The sequence below is a fragment of the Salvelinus fontinalis genome, chromosome 32 (genome assembly GCF_029448725.1).
Source record: "Salvelinus fontinalis isolate EN_2023a chromosome 32, ASM2944872v1, whole genome shotgun sequence".
Taxonomy (NCBI): Eukaryota; Metazoa; Chordata; class Actinopteri; order Salmoniformes; family Salmonidae; genus Salvelinus; species Salvelinus fontinalis.
This window is the reverse complement of record NC_074696.1, coordinates 6,869,012-6,895,234: the sequence shown is the minus strand read 5'-3', so window position 1 is coordinate 6,895,234 and position 26,223 is coordinate 6,869,012. Positions and strand designations below refer to the sequence as shown.

Sequence of the window (26,223 nt, the reverse complement as noted above, 5' to 3'; positions counted from 1 at the left end):
TAATCAGTCGTTACCAGTGATGCCAATTTAGCAACTTCGTTGCAAGATTTAGCAACTTTTTTTCCAAACAGCACCTAGCAACAAATGTAGCTACTTTTAAAAATGTATTTGGAACTTTTAGCAACTTTTGAAAAGTGACTCAAACGCTAAAATGCACGCATTTCCCTCTAAATGACACAAAAACGATGTTCTCTGTCACAACACACGCGCCTGGCTGCAAAAGTGTATTGTGAGTGACGTCGGCAGAAGGCCAGCAGCAATTTCAGTAAATTGCAAATCATTGTTGGCTGACTGCAGCAGCAGTAGTACGGGTTCTACGAGCCAAACCCAATGGATATAGTTGGTCACAAATGTTTGATCTTGAATTGAGCTTACAACATCAATCAACATGTCTCAATCAAAATTGTACAGCCAGAAAAGTGTGGGAGTCTGTACCTGAACAAATGTCAAATCATATTTTTTGCCGAGATGGCCAGTCAATTTGAGTAACGTTATTGTGTATTCTACGTAATGACACCACAACGTCATTTAGCAACAAATCCAACCTGCCTCGAGCAATTTACCCTGAAAATGAGTTGGCAACACTGGTCACTACCGCCATGCACAGGTCGGCTGATCCAGCAGCAGGAAAACATTGTATCACGTAATCATGTATTTTATTGAGGGTGCAGAATTGGTCAAAAACAATATTTGGATTTTTTTCCAGAAACGGCATTTTTTGGGTTGCATGTAATTTTTATTTTGGTCTTTTTTTTGTAAGTACATAACGACCATAATAAAGATAGTTGCTCAGCGAAACTCCATTCTTTGGTAAGTACCGAACGTATTTTGACATTATTAAACTTGAGAAGCTGATGAAAGGCAAGTTGAACGTCTGCTTCCGGGGCTTGAGAATGCAATTTGGGTTAATTGAATTCTCTCCGAAATTTCTCGATTTCTAATTCATTATTATAGTGTACTTTTATTATTGTGTACATTTTACTGCATTTTTAGGAGCTGGTAACATAAGCATTTCGCTACACCCGCTATAACATCTGCTTACGTTATAGTGGGACGTTGGCTAGCTTCCGATTCGTTGAGCGCCTGAAAGTGGGATCAGAAACGAGTTTGAACGGTGTATCGCTAGTTGTCGGATTCCGACACAGATAAACAAGATAGCTAGTTACACAGAGTGACAGTAATAAATGGGCACAACAATCCAGCTTCACAACGAGATGGTAGTAAGTAACTAGGATATCGGTTCAAAATACCCGGTGGCGATATGACACGTGTGCTCGGCATACTCCGCTCTCTCTATCCGCATGTCCAGACTCTGGAGGAGTTTGCAGACGGTACTGTCTTCAGAGAGGGACAGAGAGCGGTGCTCATTGAACCGACAGATACAAACCGCTACATATCGTTTGTCCGGGGAGTGTTTGTCTGCACGGATAAAACCTTACAGAACGTCCCCAGCTGCAATCAGGTACATGTGTAGTTGACTAGCTACATAACTAAAGCATAGCCTAAGTAGCTAGCTAACCGCATGGAGTAGCCGAGTTTTTACTTAGCTAGCTTAGTTCAATATTTGCAATGAAATGCAACGTTTTGAACTAACATTTTACTTTAAGAGATGTTTTGCAGTGCTACGTTTGACTCCAAAAGCCATGGATTAAAATGCACAGAGACAGCCAGACACACAGAAAACAAAACATTGTGCCGGTTATGTTGATGTATTGATTTAAATGTCACCCTTAGATCAGCACCGTGCCTGAGCTGTTGGCGTTCGTGTTGAACAACATCAAGAGGAAAAAGAAAAGAAACGTCCTGGCGCACGGTTATGGTTACCCCTCCACGTTTCAGGACCGCGACGCCGACCAGTTTAAGTTTCATGGCGAGGTCACTCAGAGTGCCGCGTACATCCACGGCAGTGACTTATGGAAGAGGATCTGCCAGCGTCTCGGCACCGACGTCTCCAAGTACCTCCTGGAGACTTGTTCTGTGTTCGTGACGGTGCCACCGTCGTCCGCGTTCCAGGTGTGCGGCGTGCCTGTGTACGACCGCGTTTCCATGTCAACGGGTATCTCTAGGTTCCACCTGGGATACAAACGGAATGGTACTACTAGGAACAGCAGAGGGAGAAATAAGGAGGTCAGAAATGGGGGATGGGAATTTCAGGGTTCTTATGGGAGAAGAAGGGATGGAGGTAGAGACACTAGGAAAAGGAAGGGAGAAGAGGTGAGTTTGGGTGGGAAGAGGAAGAGGGAGGAGGTGGAAGGAGATGGGTGTTTGCCTGGAAAAAGGAGATGCACTCAAAGGGAAGCTTCCACAGTCTCCAGTGGGACTAGCGATCGTAAGCACAGAACACTGGATACAAATGGGGTCAAGCGACCAGTGGAGGTTATTTCTCTCACCAAGGGACCCACACAGAGCCTACAGGTTTTCAATGGTTCTAGCAATGTGGAACAGGTGTCAGTAGAAATGGAGCAACTGGCTGGACCTGAAAGACCAGTGGAGGCTCTGATGTTCACCATAGAACCCACCGAGAGCTCTAAGCAGATGTCAATGCAAACAGGACGTAGAAGGCCAGCGGCGACACCGGCTGTAGTCCAAAGACCAGTAGAAGAACAGTCTGGACACGTATCAGCCACCGCCCATCTAGAGGGGGGTCCTAGTTGGAGAACAGGGTCGTTCCCACCACCCCCTCCCTCCCAGTGTTTCATCCGCACCCTGGGCATGCTCTACGGAGGGCGGGGCATGCGCAGCTTCCTACTAAACAGGAAGAGGAAAGGTAGGGATGAGGGGCCCAGGCGTCTTCAGGGGCGAGACTTAGTGAGACTGGTCTTCTTTGAAGGCGTGGCCTATCTGAACGGAACAGAGAGGAAGCCTAAGAGACTTCCCAGAAGGTTTTTCACCTTGGTGCCTTTGTTTTGTCAGTTGTTACGTCGACACAGGAAGTGTCCCTATTCTAAGATACTGCAGAGAGTTTGTCCAGCGGGAGGACAGGGGGTTATGGCCTCCCTCCTGCCCCAGCACAGTGCACTTCACCGGGTGTACCTCTTTGTCAGAGAGTGCCTCATCATGGTGGTCCCCCCGGAGCTCTGGGGGTCGGACCATAACCGATTCAAATTCCTGTCCGCAGTCAGGAAGTTCCTGGCCATGGGCAAGTTTGAGAGGATCTCATTGGCTGAGCTGATGTGGAAGATGAAGGTGAATGACTGTGATTGGCTGAAGATCAGCAAGACAGGTGAGTTCCTCTTCCACTACTTTCCCAGACTCTTAACTTTGCCCCATCTCTTTCTCTCTCCTTCTCCATCCAGCTTCCATTATATCTGTTACTTACCTTCATTCCACTCATTCTAACCCTTCTCATCCCCAGGCCGCTGCCCGCCCAGTGAGCTGTCGTATCGGACGCGGGTGCTAGGCCAGCTCCTGGCTTGGCTGCTGGATGGCTATGTGCTAGGCCTGGTGAGAGCTATGTTCTACGTCACCGAGAGCATGGGACAGAAGAACGCACTGCGCTTCTACAGATACCAGGTCTGGGCCAAGCTGCAGGAGCTGGCTTTCAGGTATTATACACAGTTACACATGTACGAACAGGATCATTTTATCTGTCTCACTATCATACACAGCCCTCAGTTGTTGAGTCACTCAGACTTTTAACAAAAACTCGCTGTGTCTCGCTCCCACTCTCTGTCTGTCACACTCACACATAGCTCAGTTTTAACTCTGTGGTCAGCGTCTACTGACTTTTATGACCTTGTTCCCAGGGGTCACCTCTCTAAAGGTCAGATGTCAGAGTTGACCCTGGCCCAGGTGACGTCGCTCCCCAAAACCACTGTCACCTCCCGCCTCCGCTTCATCCCCAAGACCGACGGCATGAGACCCATCACACGGGTCATAGGGGCTGACGCCAAAACAAGGGTATGACTTTCACCCTTTTTTAATAATAAGTGTTTTCATAAGTTTATGTTTGTATCTGTCTTGCTGTCAATGTGTGTGTTCTCTGTCCCTCCAGTTGTTCCAGGCCCGTGTGAAGGACCTGTTAGATGTGCTAGGTGTCTGTGTACGCTCCTCTCCCTCTCTCCTGGGCTCTACAGTGTGGGGGATGACCGATATCCACAGAGTCCTCTCCTCCATCACCCCTGCTCAGAAAGACAAACCACAGCCGCTCTACTTTGTCAAGGTTGGTCTATTGTTTCATTCCATAGTTCTTTACCCTTAATCCCTCCTCTTTCCCCCCCTCTAATTTTCTCTCCACTTGCTCTATCTCTCTCCCAGGGGTAAAAGTAAGCTGGTCCGGTACGGCGTCCCGGCATAATAAATAGTGGGGGTACGCCCTACCGGTAAAACATGAGTCTATCACAATGGAAACAAAATGTCAAGAAAACTGTAGGCTATTATATCGTTGTTAATCATTACCGTACCAGTATGTAATGTACATTACCACATGTCAGAGTGATGAAAAATCAGAGGATGAACTTAATCGGTTGGTAGACCTATAGCCTACACTCCAGAACGCCATGTGGTTCAACCAGAACGGTGACATTTTGCCAAGGCAGAGATGAGTGGCTGAAAATACGACGTGCGAGGACAGCATCGGAGGCAATAATTCTGACCTGTTTTGGCAATCACCAAACGTCGTGACACTTCTTGTTGTTTTGTGTGACGGATGTCTCTTCCCCTTCACCGTTGTTTGGAACCTGGGAAAATGTTGGATGAATAAAAAAAACACATCAATAATGGTTGTTTATGCCACAGTAGAAGGTCATTCATTTTTAAAAGTTACATGACATCTTTATGACGAGGCCCACAGAGATGCTAATGAATTAACAGGGATCCTAAATGTAATTCTGTGATTAGGCTTCCCTCCCGGCCCATTAGCCAGCCGCCTACAGCAGCGGTATTATCCCGAGAAACTGACCATCACCTCCCATTATTCTGCCCCAAAACAATAACTCGCCCAGTGGCGTGAGGGCTCGCTCTCTTTGTCTTGTTCTCTCTACCATCTACCTCATTACCATCCATCTCTACCTCCCCCATCTCTCTTTCTCTCAATTCAAAAGGGGATTTATTGGTATGGGAAACATGTTTACATTGCCAAAGCAAGTGAAATGGATAATAAACAAAAGTGAAATGGTCATAAATGAACAATAAACATTAGAAGTTTCAAAGGAATGGAGACATTTAAAATGTAATGTCATGGCTGTTGTAATGAAGTGCAACTAGGGAAAATAAATAAACCTAAGTGTATTCTCTCTCTCTCTACCACCCCTCAGGTGGATGTGAGTGGGGCCTATGACAGTCTACCCCACACTCAGCTCTTGGAGGTGATTGGTCAGGTCCTGTCACATGTGCAGGAAGAACTCTTCTCGGTGCGATGCTACGCCAAGGTGTGGGCAGACACCCACGAGGGCCTCAAGAAGACCTTTGTCAGACAGGTACACACCCTTACCTGTCCTTTGTCTCGCCAAACTTGTGTGTCCCCCCCCCCCCCCCCCCCCCCGCACAATTTTGTTTTGTTTACATTTGTCTGTGTTCTTGTGTCCATTATGTGTGTCTTACGTGTAGGCAGACTTCATGGAAGACACTGTGACGTCCACCAACATGAAAGGCTTTGTGATGTCACTGCAGCGAGAGGGCAAAGTTCACGATGCCATACTGGTGGAGCAGGTGAGAGGATGGACGGCAGCCATTTTTGAAGAAGTGCTACAGCGGTGTCCTGCATACCAATAACCTTTTCATTCCTTCTAGAATTGTCCCAACACGGCACCCATTTTAATAGTAAACCCCAACTCTTCCTGGCTAGTGTATTCTAATGCTAGGGTATTCTAACGCTGGGGTATTCTAACGCTGGGGTATTCTAACGCTGGGGTATTCTAACGCTGGGGTATTCTAACGCTGGGGTATTCTAACGCTGGGGTATTCTAACGCTGGGGTATTCTAACGCTGGGGTATTCTAACGCTGGGGTATTCTAAAGTTCTAACGCTGGGGTATTCTAAAGTTCTAACGCTGGGGTATTCTAAAGTTCTAACGCTAGGGTATTCTAAAGTTCTAACGCTAGGGTATTCTAAAGTTCTAACGCTAGGGTATTCTAAAGTTCTAACGCTAGGGTATTCTAAAGTTCTAACGCTAGGGTATTCTAACGCTAGGGTATTCTAACGCTAGGGTATTCTAACGCTAGGGTATTCTAAAGTTCTAACGCTAGTGTATTCTAAAGTTCTGACGCTAGGGTATTCTAAAGTTCTAACGCTAGGGTATTCTAACGCTAGTGTATTCTAACGCTAGGGTATTCTAACGCTAGGGTATTCTAAAGTTCTAACGCTAGGGTATTCTAACGCTAGTGTATTCTAACGCTAGGGTATTCTAACGCTAGGGTATTCTAAAGTTCTAACGCTAGGGTATTCTAAAGTTCTAACGCTAGGGTATTCTAAAGTTCTAACGCTAGGGTATTCTAAAGTTCTAACGCTAGGGTATTTTAACGCGAGGGTATTCTAACTAGTGTTATCTTCTGTCAGCATTTCTCCACAGATATTCATGGTAAAGATGTCTTGGAGTTCTTCACCCAGATGCTCTCTAGCTGTGTTGTTCAGTTTGGGAAGAAGTGAGACAATTTATATTTTCTCTTTCTCTACATTTTTTTTTTTTTTTTAAACAACATTTACATACTTATGTCTTTGTGTCAAATGATCTCCTTTTATTCTTTAATGACTTTGAGTTTCTCTGGTCTCTACATACTTCAGTCTGTCTAATGATCCCCCCCCCCCCTCCCACTCTCTATTCTCTTTGTGCTGTGTTGTAGAACGTTCCGTCAGCGTCAGGGGATTCCTCAGGGTTCTGTGGTGTCGTCTCTGCTGTGTTGCCTCTGTTACGGTCACATGGAGAACCTCCTCTTCCCTAACGTCAGTCAGAGAGGAGGGTAAGGAGGAAGTAAAAAAAAAAAAGGGCTTGTGTAAATAACGTTTGACTGGTGGAGAAGCATAGTGGATGTTATTTTTTTGATCAGTGACTCTCTTCTATTCAGATATTAAATAACGTCAGTGTTCTGATCTGCTGTGCAAATAATTTAATCCTAAACCTAATCCCCAAACCATTTAATTCACCTCGGATCAAATTCCTCTTGTTTGGCAGTCAAACTTATTGAATAACTCCCAACTCACCATCAGAGGGCAACCTTTTGAAAGAACCGTGTGTAGGTGTCTGACCTGTTATCTCTGCCTCTCTCTGTTAGGTGTCTGACCTGTTATCTCTGCTTATCTCTGTTAGGTGTCTGACCTGTTATCTCTGCTTATCTCTGCCTCTCTCTGTTAGGTGTCTGACCTGTTATCTCTGCTTATCTCTGTTAGGTGTCTGACCTGTTATCTCTGCCTCTCTCTGTTAGGTGTCTGACCTGTTATCTCTGCTTATCTCTGTTAGGTGTCTGACCTGTTATCTCTGCCTCTGTTAGGTGTCTGACCTGTTATCTCTGCCTCTCTCTGTTAGGTGTCTGACCTGTTATCTCTGCTTATCTCTGTTTAGGTGTCTGACCTGTTATCTCTGCCTCTCTCTGTTAGGTGTCTGACCTGTTATCTCTGCCTCTCTCTGTCAGGTGTCTGACCTGTTATCTCTGCCTCTCTCTGTTTAAGTGTCTGACCTGTTATCTCTGCCTCTCTCTGTTTAGGTGTCTGACCTGTTATCTCTGCTTCTCTCTGTTAGGTGTCTGACCTGTTATCTCTGCCTCTGTCAGGTGTCTGACCTGTTATCTCTGCCTCTCTCTGTTTAGGTGTCTGACCTGTTATCTCTGCCTCTCTCTGTTTAGGTGTCTGACCTGTTATCTCTGCCTCTCTCTGTTAGGTGTCTGACCTGTTATCTCTGCTTATCTCTGCCTCTCTCTGTTAGGTGTCTGACCTGTTATCTCTGCCTCTCTCTGTCAGGTGTCTGACCTGTTATCTCTGCCTCTCTCTGTTTAAGTGTCTGACCTGTTATCTCTGCCTCTCTCTGTTTAGGTGTCTGACCTGTTATCTCTGCTTCTCTCTGTTAGGTGTCTGACCTGTTATCTCTGCCTCTGTCAGGTGTCTGACCTGTTATCTCTGCCTCTCTCTGTTTAGGTGTCTGACCTGTTATCTCTGCCTCTCTCTGTTAGGTGTCTGACCTGTTATCTCTGCCTCTCTCTGTTAGGTGTCTGACCTGTTATCTCTGCTTATCTCTGCCTCTCTCTGTTAGGTGTCTGACCTGTTATCTCTGCCTCTCTCTGTTAGGTGTCTGACCTGTTATCTCTGCTTATCTCTGCCTCTCTCTGTCAGGTGTCTGACCTGTTATCTCTGCCTCTGTTAGGTGTCTGACCTGTTATCTCTGCCTCTCTCTATTAGGTGTCTGACCTGTTATCTCTGCCTCTGTCAGGTGTCTGACCTGTTATCTCTGCCTCTCTCTGTCAGGTGTCTGACCTGTTATCTCTGCCTCTCTCTATTAGGTGTCTGACCTGTTATCTCTGCCTCTCTCTGTCAGGTGTCTGACCTGTTATCTCTGCCTCTCTCTATTAGGTGTCTGACCTGTTATCTCTGCCTCTCTCTGTTAGGTGTCTGACCTGTTATCTCTGCCTCTCTCTGTCAGGTGTCTGACCTGTTATCTCTGCCTCTCTCTGTTAGGTGTCTGACCTGTTATCTCTGCCTCTCTCTGTTAGGTGTCTGACCTGTTATCTCTGCCTCTCTCTGTCAGGTGTCTGACCTGTTATCTCTGCCTCTCTCTGTTAGGTGTCTGACCTGTTATCTCTGCCTCTCTCTGTTTAGGTGTCTGACCTGTTATCTCTGCTTATCTCTGCCTCTCTCTGTTAGGTGTCTGACCTGTTATCTCTGCCTCTCTCTGTTAGGTGTCTGACCTGTTATCTCTGCCTCTCTCTGTTAGGTGTCTGACCTGTTATCTCTGCCTCTCTCTGTTAGGTGTCTGACCTGTTATCTCTGCTTATCTCTGCCTCTCTCTGTTAGGTGTCTGACCTGTTATCTCTGCCTCTCTCTGTCAGGTGTCTGACCTGTTATCTCTGCCTCTCTCTATTAGGTGTCTGACCTGTTATCTCTGCCTTTGTCAGGTGTCTGATGAGACTGGTTGACGATTTCCTCCTCATTACTCCTGACCTGAGCCAGGCACAGACATTCCTCAAGTAGGTCCCAATTCTCTCCTATGTAACCTTCCTGATCTATACTAACCATTTACCCTTCCTGATCTGTACTAACCATTTACCAAATGTAACCTTCCTGACCTATACTAACCATTTACCCTTCCTGACCTGTACTAACCATTTACCCTTCCTGATCTATACTAACCATTTACCCTTCCTGACCTATACTAACCATTTACCATATGTAACCTTCCTGATCTATACTAACCATTTACCATATGTAACCTTCCTGATCTATACTAACCATTTACCACATGTGGATGAGAAATATCTTAGTGGATCAGTGGCTAGGGCCAACTGTACAATGTGAAAGTAAATCTGACATTTTGTTGAAGTCATGTCCTTCTTGGAGGCAGAAATTGTAACGCAAGTCTGTAAAATCAACCGTTGGTTTCTATATTTTGGGTGTCTCCGGTGGGTCTTGCTAAATGCTTTTGCTAGTGAATGTCTACTTGCTTCCATAGCCATATTCCCATCCCCACATGTTTGATGTATTTCCCGTTGATGATGTCATTTCCTCCTTTTTCTTAGGACCCTGATGGCGGGGGTACCACAGTACGGGTGTGTGGTGAACCCCCAGAAGGTGGCTGTTAACTTCCCTTTGAGGGAGGGGGTGTCCTGTCCTGCCGGGGTACGCCTGCTGCCCTTACGCTGTCTGTTCCCCTGGTGTGGACTACTGCTGAATACATACACCCTGGACGTCTACAATGACTACTCTGGGTAATACACACACCCTGGACGTCTACAATGACTACTCTGGGTAATACACACACCCTGGACGTCTACAATGACTACTCTGGGTAATACACACACCCTGGACGTCTACAATGACTACTCTGGGTAATACACACATCCTGGACGTCTACAATGACTACTCTGGGTAATACACACACCCTGGACGTCTACAATGACTACTCTGGGTAATACACACACCCTGGACGTCTACAATGACTACTCTGGGTAATACACACACCCTGGACGTCTACAATGACTACTCTGGGTAATACACACATCCTGGACGTCTACAATGACTACTCTGGGTAATACACACACCCTGGACGTCTACAATGACTACTCTGGGTAATACACACACCCTGGACGTCTACAATGACTACTCTGGGTAATACACACACCCTGGACGTCTACAATGACTACTCTGGGTAATACACACACCCTGGACGTCTACAATGACTACTCTGGGTAATACACACACCCTGGACGTCTACAATGACTACTCTGGGTAATACACACACCCTGGACGTCTACAATGACTACTCTGGGGGGGGGGGGGGGGGTCAGAGTGTTAATGGGTCAATCCAACCCGTCTAATCGGATGAATATGAAGTGAGTTGGTAAGAACGGGAGACTAAGATGACTCTAAACTAGATGTTTTGATAAGTAGGCCACAACAGAACCTGAGCGCCTCCTCCTCTCTCTTCTCAGCTACGCTGGCCTATCCCTGCGCTACAGCCTGACGCTAGGCTCCGCCCACTGTGCAGGGAAGCAAATGAAGAGGAAGCTCATGTCCATCCTTAGACTCAAGTGCCACGCCCTCTTCCTGGACCTCAAAGTGAGTCATGCTCTGCTATATGACCACCTGTCAAATCAATTGCTCGTCCACTCTCTATCCCACCTGACGTGGGACTGTTATCCAATCAAGTTTATTTTCTATAGCCCTTCGTACATCAGCTAATATCTCGAAGTGCTGTACAGAAACCCAGCCTAAAACCCCCAAACAGCAAGCAATGCAGGTGTAGAAGCACCTGATCCAATCCCCTGTTGTGTGTATTCCAGACCAACTCTCTGGAGGCTGTCTATAAGAACATCTATAAGCTCGTGTTGCTACACGCCTACAGGTAAGGTAACCTGTGGTCTGACCTGAAAACCCTTTTCAGTGGTTCGACGTCTCACTTTCAGCCCTACGTGAGACGTGTGTCCCTGTCTCCTCCAGCCAGAGTAAACAGAGGAGAGAAGCCTGTCTCCTCCAGCCAGAGTAAACAGAGGAGAGAAGCCTGTCTCCTCCAGCCAGAGTAAACAGAGGAGAGAAGCCTGTCTCCTCCAGCCAGAGTAAACAGAGGAGAGAAGCCTGTCTCCTCCAGCCAGAGTAAACAGAGGAGAGAAGCCTGTCTCCTCCAGCCAGAGTAAACAGAGGAGAGAACCCTGTCTCCTCCAGCCAGAGTAAACAGAGGAGAAGCCTGTCTCCTCCAGCCAGAGTAAACAGAGGAGAAGCCTGTCTCCTCCAGCCAGAGTAAACAGAGGAGAGAACCCTGTCTCCTCCAGCCAGAGTAAACAGAGGAGAGAAGCCTGTCTCCTCCAGCCAGAGTAAACAGAGGAGAGAAGCCTGTCTCCTCCAGCCAGAGTAAACAGAGGAGAAGCCTGTCTCCTCCAGCCAGAGTAAACAGAGGAGAAGCCTGTCTCCTCCAGCCAGAGTAAACAGAGGAGAGAAGCCTGTCTCCTCCAGCCAGAGTAAACAGAGGAGAAGCCTGTCTCCTCCAGCCAGAGTAAACAGAGGAGAGAAGCCTGTCTCCTCCAGCCAGAGTAAACAGAGGAGAAGCCTGTCTCCTCCAGCCAGAGTAAACAGAGGAGAAGCCTGTCTCCTCCAGCCAGAGTAAACAGAGGAGAGAAGCCTGTCTCCTCCAGCCAGTGTAACGGATGTGAAATGGCTAACTAGTTAGCGGGTGCGCGCTAGTAGCATTTCAATCAGTTACGTCACTTGCTCTGAGACTTAAGTAGTGTTGCCCCTTGCTTTGCAAGGGCCGTGGCTTTTGTGGAGCGATGGGTAACGCTGCTTCGTGGGTGACTGTTGTCGATGTGTGCAGAGGGTCCCTGGTTCGCGCCCGTGTCGGGGCGAGGGGGCGGTTTAAAGTTATACTGTTACACCAGAGTAAACAGAGGAGAAGCCTGTCTCCTCCAGCCAGAGTAAACAGAGGAGAAGCCTGTCTCCTCCAGCCAGAGTAAACAGAGGAGAAGCCTGTCTCCTCCAGCCAGAGTAAACAGAGGAGAAGCCTGTCTCCTCCAGCCAGAGTAAACAGAGGAGAGAAGCCTGTCTCCTCCAGCCAGAGTAAACAGAGGAGAAGCCTGTCTCCTCCAGCCAGAGTAAACAGAGGAGAAGCCTGTCTCCTCCAGCCAGAGTAAACAGAGGAGAACCCTGTCTCCTCCAGCCAGAGTAAACAGAGGAGAGAACCCTGTCTCCTCCAGCCAGAGTAAACAGAGGAGAGAAGCCTGTCTCCTCCAGCCAGAGTAAACAGAGGAGAGAAGCCTGTCTCCTCCAGCCAGAGTAAACAGAGGAGAAGCCTGTCTCCTCCAGCCAGAGTAAACAAAGGAGAACCCTGTCTCCTCCAGCCAGAGTAAACAGAGGAGAGAACCCTGTCTCCTCCAGCCAGAGTAAACAGAGGAGAACCCTGTCTCCTCCAGCCAGAGTAAACAAAGGAGAACCCTGTCTCCTCCAGCCAGAGTAAACAGAGGAGAACCCTGTCTCCTCCAGCCAGAGTAAACAAAGGAGAACCCTGTCTCCTCCAGCCAGAGTAAACAGAGGAGAACCCTGTCTCCTCCAGCCAGAGTAAACAGAGGAGAGAAGCCTGTCTCCTCCAGCCAGAGTAAACAGAGGAGAACCCTGTCTCCTCCAGCCAGAGTAAACAGGGGAGAAGCCTGTCTCCTCCAGCCAGAGTAAACAGAGGAGAAGCCTGTCTCCTCCAGCCAGAGTAAACAGAGGAGAGAAGCCTGTCTCCTCCAGCCAGAGTAAACAGAGGAGAGAACCCTGTCTCCTCCAGCCAGAGTAAACAGAGGAGAGAAGCCTGTCTCCTCCAGCCAGAGTAAACAGAGGAGAGAAGCCTGTCTCCTCCAGCCAGAGTAAACAGAGGAGAGAAGCCTGTCTCCTCCAGCCAGAGTAAACAGAGGAGAGAACCCTGTCTCCTCCAGCCAGAGTAAACAGAGGAGAAGCCTGTCTCCTCCAGCCAGAGTAAACAGAGGAGAAGCCTGTCTCCTCCAGCCAGAGTAAACAGAGGAGAGAACCCTGTCTCCTCCAGCCAGAGTAAACAGAGGAGAGAAGCCTGTCTCCTCCAGCCAGAGTAAACAGAGGAGAGAAGCCTGTCTCCTCCAGCCAGAGTAAACAGAGGAGAAGCCTGTCTCCTCCAGCCAGAGTAAACAGAGGAGAAGCCTGTCTCCTCCAGCCAGAGTAAACAGAGGAGAGAAGCCTGTCTCCTCCAGCCAGAGTAAACAGAGGAGAAGCCTGTCTCCTCCAGCCAGAGTAAACAGAGGAGAGAAGCCTGTCTCCTCCAGCCAGAGTAAACAGAGGAGAAGCCTGTCTCCTCCAGCCAGAGTAAACAGAGGAGAAGCCTGTCTCCTCCAGCCAGAGTAAACAGAGGAGAGAAGCCTGTCTCCTCCAGCCAGTGTAACGGATGTGAAATGGCTAACTAGTTAGCGGGTGCGCGCTAGTAGCATTTCAATCAGTTACGTCACTTGCTCTGAGACTTAAGTAGTGTTGCCCCTTGCTTTGCAAGGGCCGTGGCTTTTGTGGAGCGATGGGTAACGCTGCTTCGTGGGTGACTGTTGTCGATGTGTGCAGAGGGTCCCTGGTTCGCGCCCGTGTCGGGGCGAGGGGGCGGTTTAAAGTTATACTGTTACACCAGAGTAAACAGAGGAGAAGCCTGTCTCCTCCAGCCAGAGTAAACAGAGGAGAAGCCTGTCTCCTCCAGCCAGAGTAAACAGAGGAGAAGCCTGTCTCCTCCAGCCAGAGTAAACAGAGGAGAAGCCTGTCTCCTCCAGCCAGAGTAAACAGAGGAGAGAAGCCTGTCTCCTCCAGCCAGAGTAAACAGAGGAGAAGCCTGTCTCCTCCAGCCAGAGTAAACAGAGGAGAAGCCTGTCTCCTCCAGCCAGAGTAAACAGAGGAGAACCCTGTCTCCTCCAGCCAGAGTAAACAGAGGAGAGAACCCTGTCTCCTCCAGCCAGAGTAAACAGAGGAGAGAAGCCTGTCTCCTCCAGCCAGAGTAAACAGAGGAGAGAAGCCTGTCTCCTCCAGCCAGAGTAAACAGAGGAGAAGCCTGTCTCCTCCAGCCAGAGTAAACAAAGGAGAACCCTGTCTCCTCCAGCCAGAGTAAACAGAGGAGAGAACCCTGTCTCCTCCAGCCAGAGTAAACAGAGGAGAACCCTGTCTCCTCCAGCCAGAGTAAACAAAGGAGAACCCTGTCTCCTCCAGCCAGAGTAAACAGAGGAGAACCCTGTCTCCTCCAGCCAGAGTAAACAAAGGAGAACCCTGTCTCCTCCAGCCAGAGTAAACAGAGGAGAACCCTGTCTCCTCCAGCCAGAGTAAACAGAGGAGAGAAGCCTGTCTCCTCCAGCCAGAGTAAACAGAGGAGAACCCTGTCTCCTCCAGCCAGAGTAAACAGGGGAGAAGCCTGTCTCCTCCAGCCAGAGTAAACAGAGGAGAAGCCTGTCTCCTCCAGCCAGAGTAAACAGAGGAGAGAAGCCTGTCTCCTCCAGCCAGAGTAAACAGAGGAGAGAACCCTGTCTCCTCCAGCCAGAGTAAACAGAGGAGAGAAGCCTGTCTCCTCCAGCCAGAGTAAACAGAGGAGAAGCCTGTCTCCTCCAGCCAGAGTAAACAGAGGAGAGAAGCCTGTCTCCTCCAGCCAGAGTAAACAGGGGAGAGAACCCTGTCTCCTCCAGCCAGAGTAAACAGAGGAGAAGCCTGTCTCCTCCAGCCAGAGTAAACAGAGGAGAGAAGCCTGTCTCCTCCAGCCAGAGTAAACAGAGGAGAGAAGCCTGTCTCCTCCAGCCAGAGTAAACAGAGGAGAAGCCTGTCTCCTCCAGCCAGAGTAAACAGAGGAGAAGCCTGTCTCCTCCAGCCAGAGTAAACAGAGGAGAAGCCTGTCTCCTCCAGCCAGAGTAAACAGAGGAGAAGCCTGTCTCCTCCAGCCAGAGTAAACAGAGGAGAAGCCTGTCTCCTCCAGCCAGAGTAAACAGAGGAGAAGCCTGTCTCCTCCAGACAGAGTAAACAGAGGAGAGAAGCCTGTCTCCTCCAGCCAGAGTAAACAGAGGAGAGAAGCCTGTCTCCTCCAGCCAGAGTAAACAGAGGAGAACCCTGTCTCCTCCAGCCAGAGTAAACAGAGGAGAAGCCTGTCTCCTCCAGCCAGAGTAAACAGAGGAGAACCCTGTCTCCTCCAGCCAGAGTAAACAGAGGAGAAGCCTGTCTCCTCCAGCCAGAGTAAACAGAGGAGAAGCCTGTCTCCTCCAGCCAGAGTAAACAGAGGAGAAGCCTGTCTCCTCCAGCCAGAGTAAACAGAGGAGAACCCTGTCTCCTCCAGCCAGAGTAAACAGAGGAGAACCCTGTCTCCTCCAGCCAGAGTAAACAGAGGAGAACCCTGTCTCCTCCAGCCAGAGTAAACAGAGGAGAACCCTGTCTCCTCCAGCCAGAGTAAACAGAGGAGAACCCTGTCTCCTCCAGCCAGAGTAAACAGAGGAGAACCCTGTCTCCTCCAGCCAGAGTAAACAGAGGAGAGAAGCCTGTCTCCTCCAGCCAGAGTAAACAGAGGAGAACCCTGTCTCCTCCAGCCAGAGTAAACAGAGGAGAACCCTGTCTCCTCCAGCCAGAGTAAACAGAGGAGAGAAGCCTGTCTCCTCCAGCCAGAGTAAACAGAGGAGAACCCTGTCTCCTCCAGCCAGAGTAAACAGAGGAGAGAAGCCTGTCTCCTCCAGCCAGAGTAAACAGAGGAGAACCCTGTCTCCTCCAGCCAGAGTAAACAGAGGAGAACCCTGTCTCCTCCAGCCAGAGTAAACAGAGGAGAGAACCCTGTCTCCTCCAGCCAGAGTAAACAGAGGAGAAGCCTGTCTCCTCCAGCCAGAGTAAACAGAGGAGAAGCCTGTCTCCTCCAGCCAGAGTAAACAGAGGAGAAGCCTGTCTCCTCCAGCCAGAGTAAACAGAGGAGAGAAGCCTGTCTCCTCCAGCCAGAGTAAACAGAGGAGAGAAGCCTGTCTCCTCCAGCCAGAGTAAACAGAGGAGAGAACCCTGTCTCCTCCAGCCAGAGTAAACAGAGGAGAGAAGCCTGTCTCCTCCAGCCAGAGTAAACAAAGGAGAACCCTGTCTCCTCCAGCCAGAGTAAACAGAGGAGAACCCTGTCTCCTCCAGCCAGAGTAAACAGAGGAGAGAAGCCTGTCTCCTCCAGCCAGAGTAAACAGGGGAGAGAACCCTGTCTCCTCCAGCCAGAGTAAACAGAGGAGAGAACCCTGTCTCCTCCAGCCAGAGTAAACAGAGGAGAAGCCTGTCTCCTCCAGCCAGAGTAAACAGAGGAGAACCCTGTCTCCTCCAGCCAGAGTAAACAGAGGAGAGAAGCCTGTCTCCTCCAGCCAGAGTAAACAGAGGAGAGAAGCCTGTCTCCTCCAGCCAGAGTAAACAGAGGAGAAGCCTGTCTCCTCCAGCCAGAGTAAACAAAGTAGAGAAGCCTGTCTCCTCCAGCCAGAGTAAACAGAGGAGAGAAGCCTGTCTCCTCCAGCCAGAGTAAACAGAGGAGAGAAGCCTGTCTCCTCCAGCCAGAGTAAACAGAGGAGAAGCCTGTCTCCTCCAGCCAGAGTAAACAGAGGAGAAGCCTGTCTCCTCCAGCCAGAGTAAACAGAGGAGAGAAGCCTGTCTCCTCCAGCCAGAGTAAACAGGGGAGAGAACCCTGTCTCCTCCAGCCAGAGTAAACAGAGGAGAGAAGCCTGTCTCCTCCAGCCAGAGTAAACAGAGGAGAGAAGCCTGTCTCCTCCAGCCAGAGTAAACAGAGGAGAGAAGCCTGTCTCCTCCAGCCAGAGTAAACAGGAGAAGCCTGTCTCCTCCAGCCAGAGTAAACAGAGGAGAAGCCTGTCTCCTCCAGCCAGAGTAAACAGAGGAGAAGCCTGTCTCCTCCAGCCAGAGTAAACAGAGGAGAAGCCTGTCTCCTCCAGCCAGAGTAAACAGAGGAGAAGCCTGTCTCCTCCAGCCAGAGTAAACAGAGGAGAACCCTGTCTCCTCCAGCCAGAGTAAACAGAGGAGAACCCTGTCTCCTCCAGCCAGAGTAAACAGAGGAGAGAAGCCTGTCTCCTCCAGCCAGAGTAAACAGAGGAGAGAAGCCTGTCTCCTCCAGCCAGAGTAAACAGAGGAGAACCCTGTCTCCTCCAGCCAGAGTAAACAGAGGAGAACCCTGTCTCCTCCAGCCAGAGTAAACAGAGGAGAACCCTGTCTCCTCCAGCCAGAGTAAACAGAGGAGAAGCCTGTCTCCTCCAGCCAGAGTAAACAGAGGAGAACCCTGTCTCCTCCAGCCAGAGTAAACAGAGGAGAACCCTGTCTCCTCCAGCCAGAGTAAACAGAGGAGAACCCTGTCTCCTCCAGCCAGAGTAAACAGAGGAGAACCCTGTCTCCTCCAGCCAGAGTAAACAGAGGAGAACCCTGTCTCCTCCAGCCAGAGTAAACAGAGGAGAACCCTGTCTCCTCCAGCCAGAGTAAACAGAGGAGAACCCTGTCTCCTCCAGCCAGAGTAAACAGAGGAGAACCCTGTCTCCTCCAGCCAGAGTAAACAGAGGAGAACCCTGTCTCCTCCAGCCAGAGTAAACAGAGGAGAGAACCCTGTCTCCTCCAGCCAGAGTAAACAGAGGAGAACCCTGTCTCCTCCAGCCAGAGTAAACAGAGGAGAACCCTGTCTCCTCCAGCCAGAGTAAACAGAGGAGAGAAGCCTGTCTCCTCCAGCCAGAGTAAACAGAGGAGAGAAGCCTGTCTCCTCCAGCCAGAGTAAACAGAGGAGAAGCCTGTCTCCTCCAGCCAGAGTAAACAGAGGAGAAGCCTGTCTCCTCCAGCCAGAGTAAACAGAGGAGAAGCCTGTCTCCTCCAGCCAGAGTAAACAGAGGAGAGAAGCCTGTCTCCTCCAGCCAGAGTAAACAGAGGAGAGAAGCCTGTCTCCTCCAGCCAGAGTAAACAGAGGAGAGAAGCCTGTCTCCTCCAGCCAGAGTAAACAGAGGAGAGAAGCCTGTCTCCTCCAGCCAGAGTAAACAGAGGAGAACCCTGTCTCCTCCAGCCAGAGTAAACAGAGGAGAACCCTGTCTCCTCCAGCCAGAGTAAACAGAGGAGAGAAGCCTGTCTCCTCCAGCCAGAGTAAACAGAGGAGAGAACCCTGTCTCCTCCAGCCAGAGTAAACAGAGGAGAAGCCTGTCTCCTCCAGCCAGAGTAAACAGAGGAGAAGCCTGTCTCCTCCAGCCAGAGTAAACAGAGGAGAGAACCCTGTCTCCTCCAGCCAGAGTAAACAGAGGAGAGAAGCCTGTCTCCTCCAGCCAGAGTAAACAGAGGAGAGAAGCCTGTCTCCTCCAGCCAGAGTAAACAGAGGAGAAGCCTGTCTCCTCCAGCCAGAGTAAACAGAGGAGAAGCCTGTCTCCTCCAGCCAGAGTAAACAGAGGAGAGAAGCCTGTCTCCTCCAGCCAGAGTAAACAGAGGAGAAGCCTGTCTCCTCCAGCCAGAGTAAACAGAGGAGAGAAGCCTGTCTCCTCCAGCCAGAGTAAACAGAGGAGAAGCCTGTCTCCTCCAGCCAGAGTAAACAGAGGAGAAGCCTGTCTCCTCCAGCCAGAGTAAACAGAGGAGAGAAGCCTGTCTCCTCCAGCCAGTGTAACGGATGTGAAATGGCTAACTAGTTAGCGGGTGCGCGCTAGTAGCATTTCAATCAGTTACGTCACTTGCTCTGAGACTTAAGTAGTGTTGCCCCTTGCTTTGCAAGGGCCGTGGCTTTTGTGGAGCGATGGGTAACGCTGCTTCGTGGGTGACTGTTGTCGATGTGTGCAGAGGGTCCCTGGTTCGCGCCCGTGTCGGGGCGAGGGGGCGGTTTAAAGTTATACTGTTACACCAGAGTAAACAGAGGAGAAGCCTGTCTCCTCCAGCCAGAGTAAACAGAGGAGAAGCCTGTCTCCTCCAGCCAGAGTAAACAGAGGAGAAGCCTGTCTCCTCCAGCCAGAGTAAACAGAGGAGAAGCCTGTCTCCTCCAGCCAGAGTAAACAGAGGAGAGAAGCCTGTCTCCTCCAGCCAGAGTAAACAGAGGAGAAGCCTGTCTCCTCCAGCCAGAGTAAACAGAGGAGAAGCCTGTCTCCTCCAGCCAGAGTAAACAGAGGAGAACCCTGTCTCCTCCAGCCAGAGTAAACAGAGGAGAGAACCCTGTCTCCTCCAGCCAGAGTAAACAGAGGAGAGAAGCCTGTCTCCTCCAGCCAGAGTAAACAGAGGAGAGAAGCCTGTCTCCTCCAGCCAGAGTAAACAGAGGAGAAGCCTGTCTCCTCCAGCCAGAGTAAACAAAGGAGAACCCTGTCTCCTCCAGCCAGAGTAAACAGAGGAGAGAACCCTGTCTCCTCCAGCCAGAGTAAACAGAGGAGAACCCTGTCTCCTCCAGCCAGAGTAAACAAAGGAGAACCCTGTCTCCTCCAGCCAGAGTAAACAGAGGAGAACCCTGTCTCCTCCAGCCAGAGTAAACAAAGGAGAACCCTGTCTCCTCCAGCCAGAGTAAACAGAGGAGAACCCTGTCTCCTCCAGCCAGAGTAAACAGAGGAGAGAAGCCTGTCTCCTCCAGCCAGAGTAAACAGAGGAGAACCCTGTCTCCTCCAGCCAGAGTAAACAGGGGAGAAGCCTGTCTCCTCCAGCCAGAGTAAACAGAGGAGAAGCCTGTCTCCTCCAGCCAGAGTAAACAGAGGAGAGAAGCCTGTCTCCTCCAGCCAGAGTAAACAGAGGAGAGAACCCTGTCTCCTCCAGCCAGAGTAAACAGAGGAGAGAAGCCTGTCTCCTCCAGCCAGAGTAAACAGAGGAGAAGCCTGTCTCCTCCAGCCAGAGTAAACAGAGGAGAGAAGCCTGTCTCCTCCAGCCAGAGTAAACAGGGGAGAGAACCCTGTCTCCTCCAGCCAGAGTAAACAGAGGAGAAGCCTGTCTCCTCCAGCCAGAGTAAACAGAGGAGAGAAGCCTGTCTCCTCCAGCCAGAGTAAACAGAGGAGAGAAGCCTGTCTCCTCCAGCCAGAGTAAACAGAGGAGAAGCCTGTCTCCTCCAGCCAGAGTAAACAGAGGAGAAGCCTGTCTCCTCCAGCCAGAGTAAACAGAGGAGAAGCCTGTCTCCTCCAGCCAGAGTAAACAGAGGAGAAGCCTGTCTCCTCCAGCCAGAGTAAACAGAGGAGAAGCCTGTCTCCTCCAGCCAGAGTAAACAGAGGAGAAGCCTGTCTCCTCCAGACAGAGTAAACAGAGGAGAGAAGCCTGTCTCCTCCAGCCAGAGTAAACAGAGGAGAGAAGCCTGTCTCCTCCAGCCAGAGTAAACAGAGGAGAACCCTGTCTCCTCCAGCCAGAGTAAACAGAGGAGAAGCCTGTCTCCTCCAGCCAGAGTAAACAGAGGAGAACCCTGTCTCCTCCAGCCAGAGTAAACAGAGGAGAAGCCTGTCTCCTCCAGCCAGAGTAAACAGAGGAGAAGCCTGTCTCCTCCAGCCAGAGTAAACAGAGGAGAAGCCTGTCTCCTCCAGCCAGAGTAAACAGAGGAGAACCCTGTCTCCTCCAGCCAGAGTAAACAGAGGAGAACCCTGTCTCCTCCAGCCAGAGTAAACAGAGGAGAACCCTGTCTCCTCCAGCCAGAGTAAACAGAGGAGAACCCTGTCTCCTCCAGCCAGAGTAAACAGAGGAGAACCCTGTCTCCTCCAGCCAGAGTAAACAGAGGAGAACCCTGTCTCCTCCAGCCAGAGTAAACAGAGGAGAGAAGCCTGTCTCCTCCAGCCAGAGTAAACAGAGGAGAACCCTGTCTCCTCCAGCCAGAGTAAACAGAGGAGAACCCTGTCTCCTCCAGCCAGAGTAAACAGAGGAGAGAAGCCTGTCTCCTCCAGCCAGAGTAAACAGAGGAGAACCCTGTCTCCTCCAGCCAGAGTAAACAGAGGAGAGAAGCCTGTCTCCTCCAGCCAGAGTAAACAGAGGAGAACCCTGTCTCCTCCAGCCAGAGTAAACAGAGGAGAACCCTGTCTCCTCCAGCCAGAGTAAACAGAGGAGAGAACCCTGTCTCCTCCAGCCAGAGTAAACAGAGGAGAAGCCTGTCTCCTCCAGCCAGAGTAAACAGAGGAGAAGCCTGTCTCCTCCAGCCAGAGTAAACAGAGGAGAAGCCTGTCTCCTCCAGCCAGAGTAAACAGAGGAGAGAAGCCTGTCTCCTCCAGCCAGAGTAAACAGAGGAGAGAAGCCTGTCTCCTCCAGCCAGAGTAAACAGAGGAGAGAACCCTGTCTCCTCCAGCCAGAGTAAACAGAGGAGAGAAGCCTGTCTCCTCCAGCCAGAGTAAACAAAGGAGAACCCTGTCTCCTCCAGCCAGAGTAAACAGAGGAGAACCCTGTCTCCTCCAGCCAGAGTAAACAGAGGAGAGAAGCCTGTCTCCTCCAGCCAGAGTAAACAGGGGAGAGAACCCTGTCTCCTCCAGCCAGAGTAAACAGAGGAGAGAACCCTGTCTCCTCCAGCCAGAGTAAACAGAGGAGAAGCCTGTCTCCTCCAGCCAGAGTAAACAGAGGAGAACCCTGTCTCCTCCAGCCAGAGTAAACAGAGGAGAGAAGCCTGTCTCCTCCAGCCAGAGTAAACAGAGGAGAGAAGCCTGTCTCCTCCAGCCAGAGTAAACAGAGGAGAAGCCTGTCTCCTCCAGCCAGAGTAAACAAAGTAGAGAAGCCTGTCTCCTCCAGCCAGAGTAAACAGAGGAGAGAAGCCTGTCTCCTCCAGCCAGAGTAAACAGAGGAGAGAAGCCTGTCTCCTCCAGCCAGAGTAAACAGAGGAGAAGCCTGTCTCCTCCAGCCAGAGTAAACAGAGGAGAAGCCTGTCTCCTCCAGCCAGAGTAAACAGAGGAGAGAAGCCTGTCTCCTCCAGCCAGAGTAAACAGGGGAGAGAACCCTGTCTCCTCCAGCCAGAGTAAACAGAGGAGAGAAGCCTGTCTCCTCCAGCCAGAGTAAACAGAGGAGAGAAGCCTGTCTCCTCCAGCCAGAGTAAACAGAGGAGAGAAGCCTGTCTCCTCCAGCCAGAGTAAACAGAGGAGAAGCCTGTCTCCTCCAGCCAGAGTAAACAGAGGAGAAGCCTGTCTCCTCCAGCCAGAGTAAACAGAGGAGAAGCCTGTCTCCTCCAGCCAGAGTAAACAGAGGAGAAGCCTGTCTCCTCCAGCCAGAGTAAACAGAGGAGAAGCCTGTCTCCTCCAGCCAGAGTAAACAGAGGAGAACCCTGTCTCCTCCAGCCAGAGTAAACAGAGGAGAACCCTGTCTCCTCCAGCCAGAGTAAACAGAGGAGAGAAGCCTGTCTCCTCCAGCCAGAGTAAACAGAGGAGAGAAGCCTGTCTCCTCCAGCCAGAGTAAACAGAGGAGAACCCTGTCTCCTCCAGCCAGAGTAAACAGAGGAGAAGCCTGTCTCCTCCAGCCAGAGTAAACAGAGGAGAACCCTGTCTCCTCCAGCCAGAGTAAACAGAGGAGAAGCCTGTCTCCTCCAGCCAGAGTAAACAGAGGAGAACCCTGTCTCCTCCAGCCAGAGTAAACAGAGGAGAACCCTGTCTCCTCCAGCCAGAGTAAACAGAGGAGAACCCTGTCTCCTCCAGCCAGAGTAAACAGAGGAGAACCCTGTCTCCTCCAGCCAGAGTAAACAGAGGAGAACCCTGTCTCCTCCAGCCAGAGTAAACAGAGGAGAACCCTGTCTCCTCCAGCCAGAGTAAACAGAGGAGAACCCTGTCTCCTCCAGCCAGAGTAAACAGAGGAGAACCCTGTCTCCTCCAGCCAGAGTAAACAGAGGAGAACCCTGTCTCCTCCAGCCAGAGTAAACAGAGGAGAGAACCCTGTCTCCTCCAGCCAGAGTAAACAGAGGAGAACCCTGTCTCCTCCAGCCAGAGTAAACAGAGGAGAACCCTGTCTCCTCCAGCCAGAGTAAACAGAGGAGAGAAGCCTGTCTCCTCCAGCCAGAGTAAACAGAGGAGAGAAGCCTGTCTCCTCCAGCCAGAGTAAACAGAGGAGAAGCCTGTCTCCTCCAGCCAGAGTAAACAGAGGAGAAGCCTGTCTCCTCCAGCCAGAGTAAACAGAGGAGAAGCCTGTCTCCTCCAGCCAGAGTAAACAGAGGAGAAGCCTGTCTCCTCCAGCCAGAGTAAACAGAGGAGAGAAGCCTGTCTCCTCCAGCCAGAGTAAACAGAGGAGAGAAGCCTGTCTCCTCCAGCCAGAGTAAACAGAGGAGAGAAGCCTGTCTCCTCCAGCCAGAGTAAACAGAGGAGAGAAGCCTGTCTCCTCCAGCCAGAGTAAACAGAGGAGAACCCTGTCTCCTCCAGCCAGAGTAAACAGAGGAGAACCCTGTCTCCTCCAGCCAGAGTAAACAGAGGAGAACCCTGTCTCCTCCAGCCAGAGTAAACAGAGGAGAAGCCTGTCTCCTCCAGCCAGAGTAAACAGAGGAGAAGCCTGTCTCCTCCAGCCAGAGTAAACAGAGGAGAAGCCTGTCTCCTCCAGCCAGAGTAAACAGAGGAGAACCCTGTCTCCTCCAGCCAGAGTAAACAGAGGAGAAGCCTGTCTCCTCCAGCCAGAGTAAACAGAGGAGAGAAGCCTGTCTCCTCCAGCCAGAGTAAACAGAGGAGAAGGACTTTAGCCTCTCTGTCTGGAAGACACCCAGATACACACCGGCGTCCTTTTGTAGAAGAGGAATGTCTCTGGCTGGAGCAGATTGATGGTTAACTAGCTAACCACTAACCATTTTATAGATGCAGTAATACACAGTAGCAGAAAGTCTATGGTTAATGTTTCCCTGGGTTTATAAATTAAATCAGTTTTATTTATTTATCTGTAATGGAGTCAATCATTGATCTTTTTTGGGGGGTGGGGGTTACCTTTATTCCAAGAGTGGACACATTTTAATTTCACTTATTTAACTTCTAGTCACCCATATCAGATTAATACGCACGGTACTTTCTGTGGTTGTGGCGTTAGGTTCCATGCCTGTGCACAGAGTTTGCCGTTTGGTCAGAAGGTGGGCAGAAACCACGCATACTTCCTCAATGTGATCTGGGACATGGCGGAGTACACCAACCAGCTCGTCAGACTCTGCAACAAAGGCAAGCCTGAGATTTTTTACTACTTAATTAAAGGACTGTCCGTACTTTCTGTGTGTTTTTAGCTTCCGTCTCACTCTTACCTTCACCATCTCTGTCCCCTCATCGTCACTGTAGCCTTGATTAAATAAGTGTGCTGATAATTAGTCCCCCCCCCCCCGTCCCCCCCCCTGCCCCCGCCCTCTCCAGGTCTGTCTCTAGGCTGTAAGGCTATAACAGGGAGTCTTCAGTATGAGGCAGTAGTACTGATGTACTGTCTGCCCCCCCCCCCCCTTTTCAGGTCTGTCTCTAGGCTGTAAGGCTATAACAGGGAGCCTTCAGTATGAGGCAGTAGTACTGATGTACTGTCTGCCCCCCCCCCCCCCCCCCGCCCCCCGCCCTCTCCAGGTCTGTCTCTAGGCTGTAAGGCTATAACAGGGAGTCTTCAGTATGAGGCAGTAGAACTGATGTACTGTCTGGTCGTCCGTCCCCCCCGCCCTCTCCAGGTCTGTCTCTAGGCTGTAAGGCTATAACAGGGAGCCTTCAGTATGAGGCAGTAGAACTGATGTACTGTCTGGTCCCCCCCCCCCCCCCCCCCCCCCTCCAGGTCTGTCTCTAGGCTGTAAGGCTATAACAGGGAGCCTTCAGTATGAGGCAGTAGAACTGATGTACTGTCTGGTCCCCCCCCCCCCCCCCCCTCCAGGTCTGTCTCTAGGCTGTAAGGCTATAACAGGGAGTTTTCAGTATGAGGCAGTAGAACTGATGTACTGTCTGGTCCCCCCCCCCCCCCCCCCCCCCTCCAGGTCTGTCTCTAGGCTGTAAGGCTATAACAGGGAGTCTTCAGTATGAGGCAGTAGAACTGATGTACTGTCTGGTCCCCCCCCCCCCGCCCTCTCCAGGTCTGTCTCTAGGCTGTAAGGCTATAACAGGGAGCCTTCAGTACGAGGCAGTAGAACTGATGTACTGTCTGGTCCCCCCCCCCCCCCCCGCCCTCTCCAGGTCTGTCTCTAGGCTGTAAGGCTATAACAGGGAGCCTTCAGTACGAGGCAGTAGAACTGATGTACTGTCTGGTCCCCCCCCCCCCCCCCCCGCCCTCTCCAGGTCTGTCTCTAGGCTGTAAGGCTATAACAGGGAGCCTTCAGTATGAGGCAGTAGAACTGATGTACTGTCTGGTCCCCCCCCCCCCCCCCGCCCTCTCCAGGTCTGTCTCTAGGCTGTAAGGCTATAACAGGGAGCCTTCAGTACGAGGCAGTAGAACTGATGTACTGTCTGGCCCCCCCCCCCCCCCCCCCGCCCTCTCCAGGTCTGTCTCTAGGCTGTAAGGCTATAACAGGGAGCCTTCAGTATGAGGCAGTAGAACTGATGTACTGTCTGGTCCCCCCCCCCCCCCCCCCCTCCAGGTCTGTCTCTAGGCTGTAAGGCTATAACAGGGAGCCTTCAGTATGAGGCAGTAGAACTGATGTACTGTCTGGTCCCCCCCCCCCCCTCGCCCTCTCCAGGTCTGTCTCTAGGCTGTAAGGCTATAACAGGGAGTCTTCAGTATGAGGCAGTAGAACTGATGTACTGTCTGGCCTTCCTGCTGGTTCTGTCCCGTCATCGCCCCCTCTACAACGATCTCCTCGCTCCGCTACGCACACGTACGTACCCACCCAGTAGTGAGATGAGCAGGTTATTGATCCACTAGTGACATGAGCAGGCTATTGATCCGGTATTGATATGATCAGGTTAGTGGTTATTGATCCAGTATTGATATGATCAGGTTAGTGGTTACTGATACAGTATTGACATGATCAGGTTAGTGGTTATTGATACAGTATTGACATGATCAGGTTAGTGGTTACTGATCCAGTATTGATATGATCAGGTTAGTGGTTATTGATCCAGTATTGATATGATTAGGTTAGTGGTTATTGATCCAGTATTGATATGATCAGGTTAGTGGTTACTGATCCAGTATTGACATGATCAGGTTAGTGGTTACTGATACAGTATTGATATGATCAGGTTAGTGGTTATTGATCCAGTATTGATATGATCATGTTAGTGGTTATTGATACAGTATTGACATGATCAGGTTAGTGGT

General features: G+C 50.5%; 1 protein-coding gene across 1 annotated transcript; it reads left to right on the top strand.

The window, feature by feature from the left end:
* The first annotated feature begins 1,015 nt into the window (after positions 1–1,015).
* Positions 1,016–24,427, top strand: tert (telomerase reverse transcriptase). The gene is made up of 14 exons (XM_055893256.1): positions 1,016–1,462; positions 1,735–3,223; positions 3,356–3,545; positions 3,747–3,900; positions 3,995–4,162; positions 5,256–5,417; positions 5,548–5,649; positions 6,496–6,581; positions 6,780–6,896; positions 9,039–9,110; positions 9,660–9,848; positions 10,572–10,698; positions 24,040–24,164; positions 24,351–24,427. Exons 1-14 carry the CDS (start codon positions 1,262–1,264, stop codon positions 24,367–24,369), a joined length of 3,201 nt encoding a protein of 1,066 aa, XP_055749231.1. The 5' UTR covers positions 1,016–1,261; the 3' UTR covers positions 24,370–24,427.
* Positions 24,428–26,223: the final 1,796 nt, after the last annotated feature.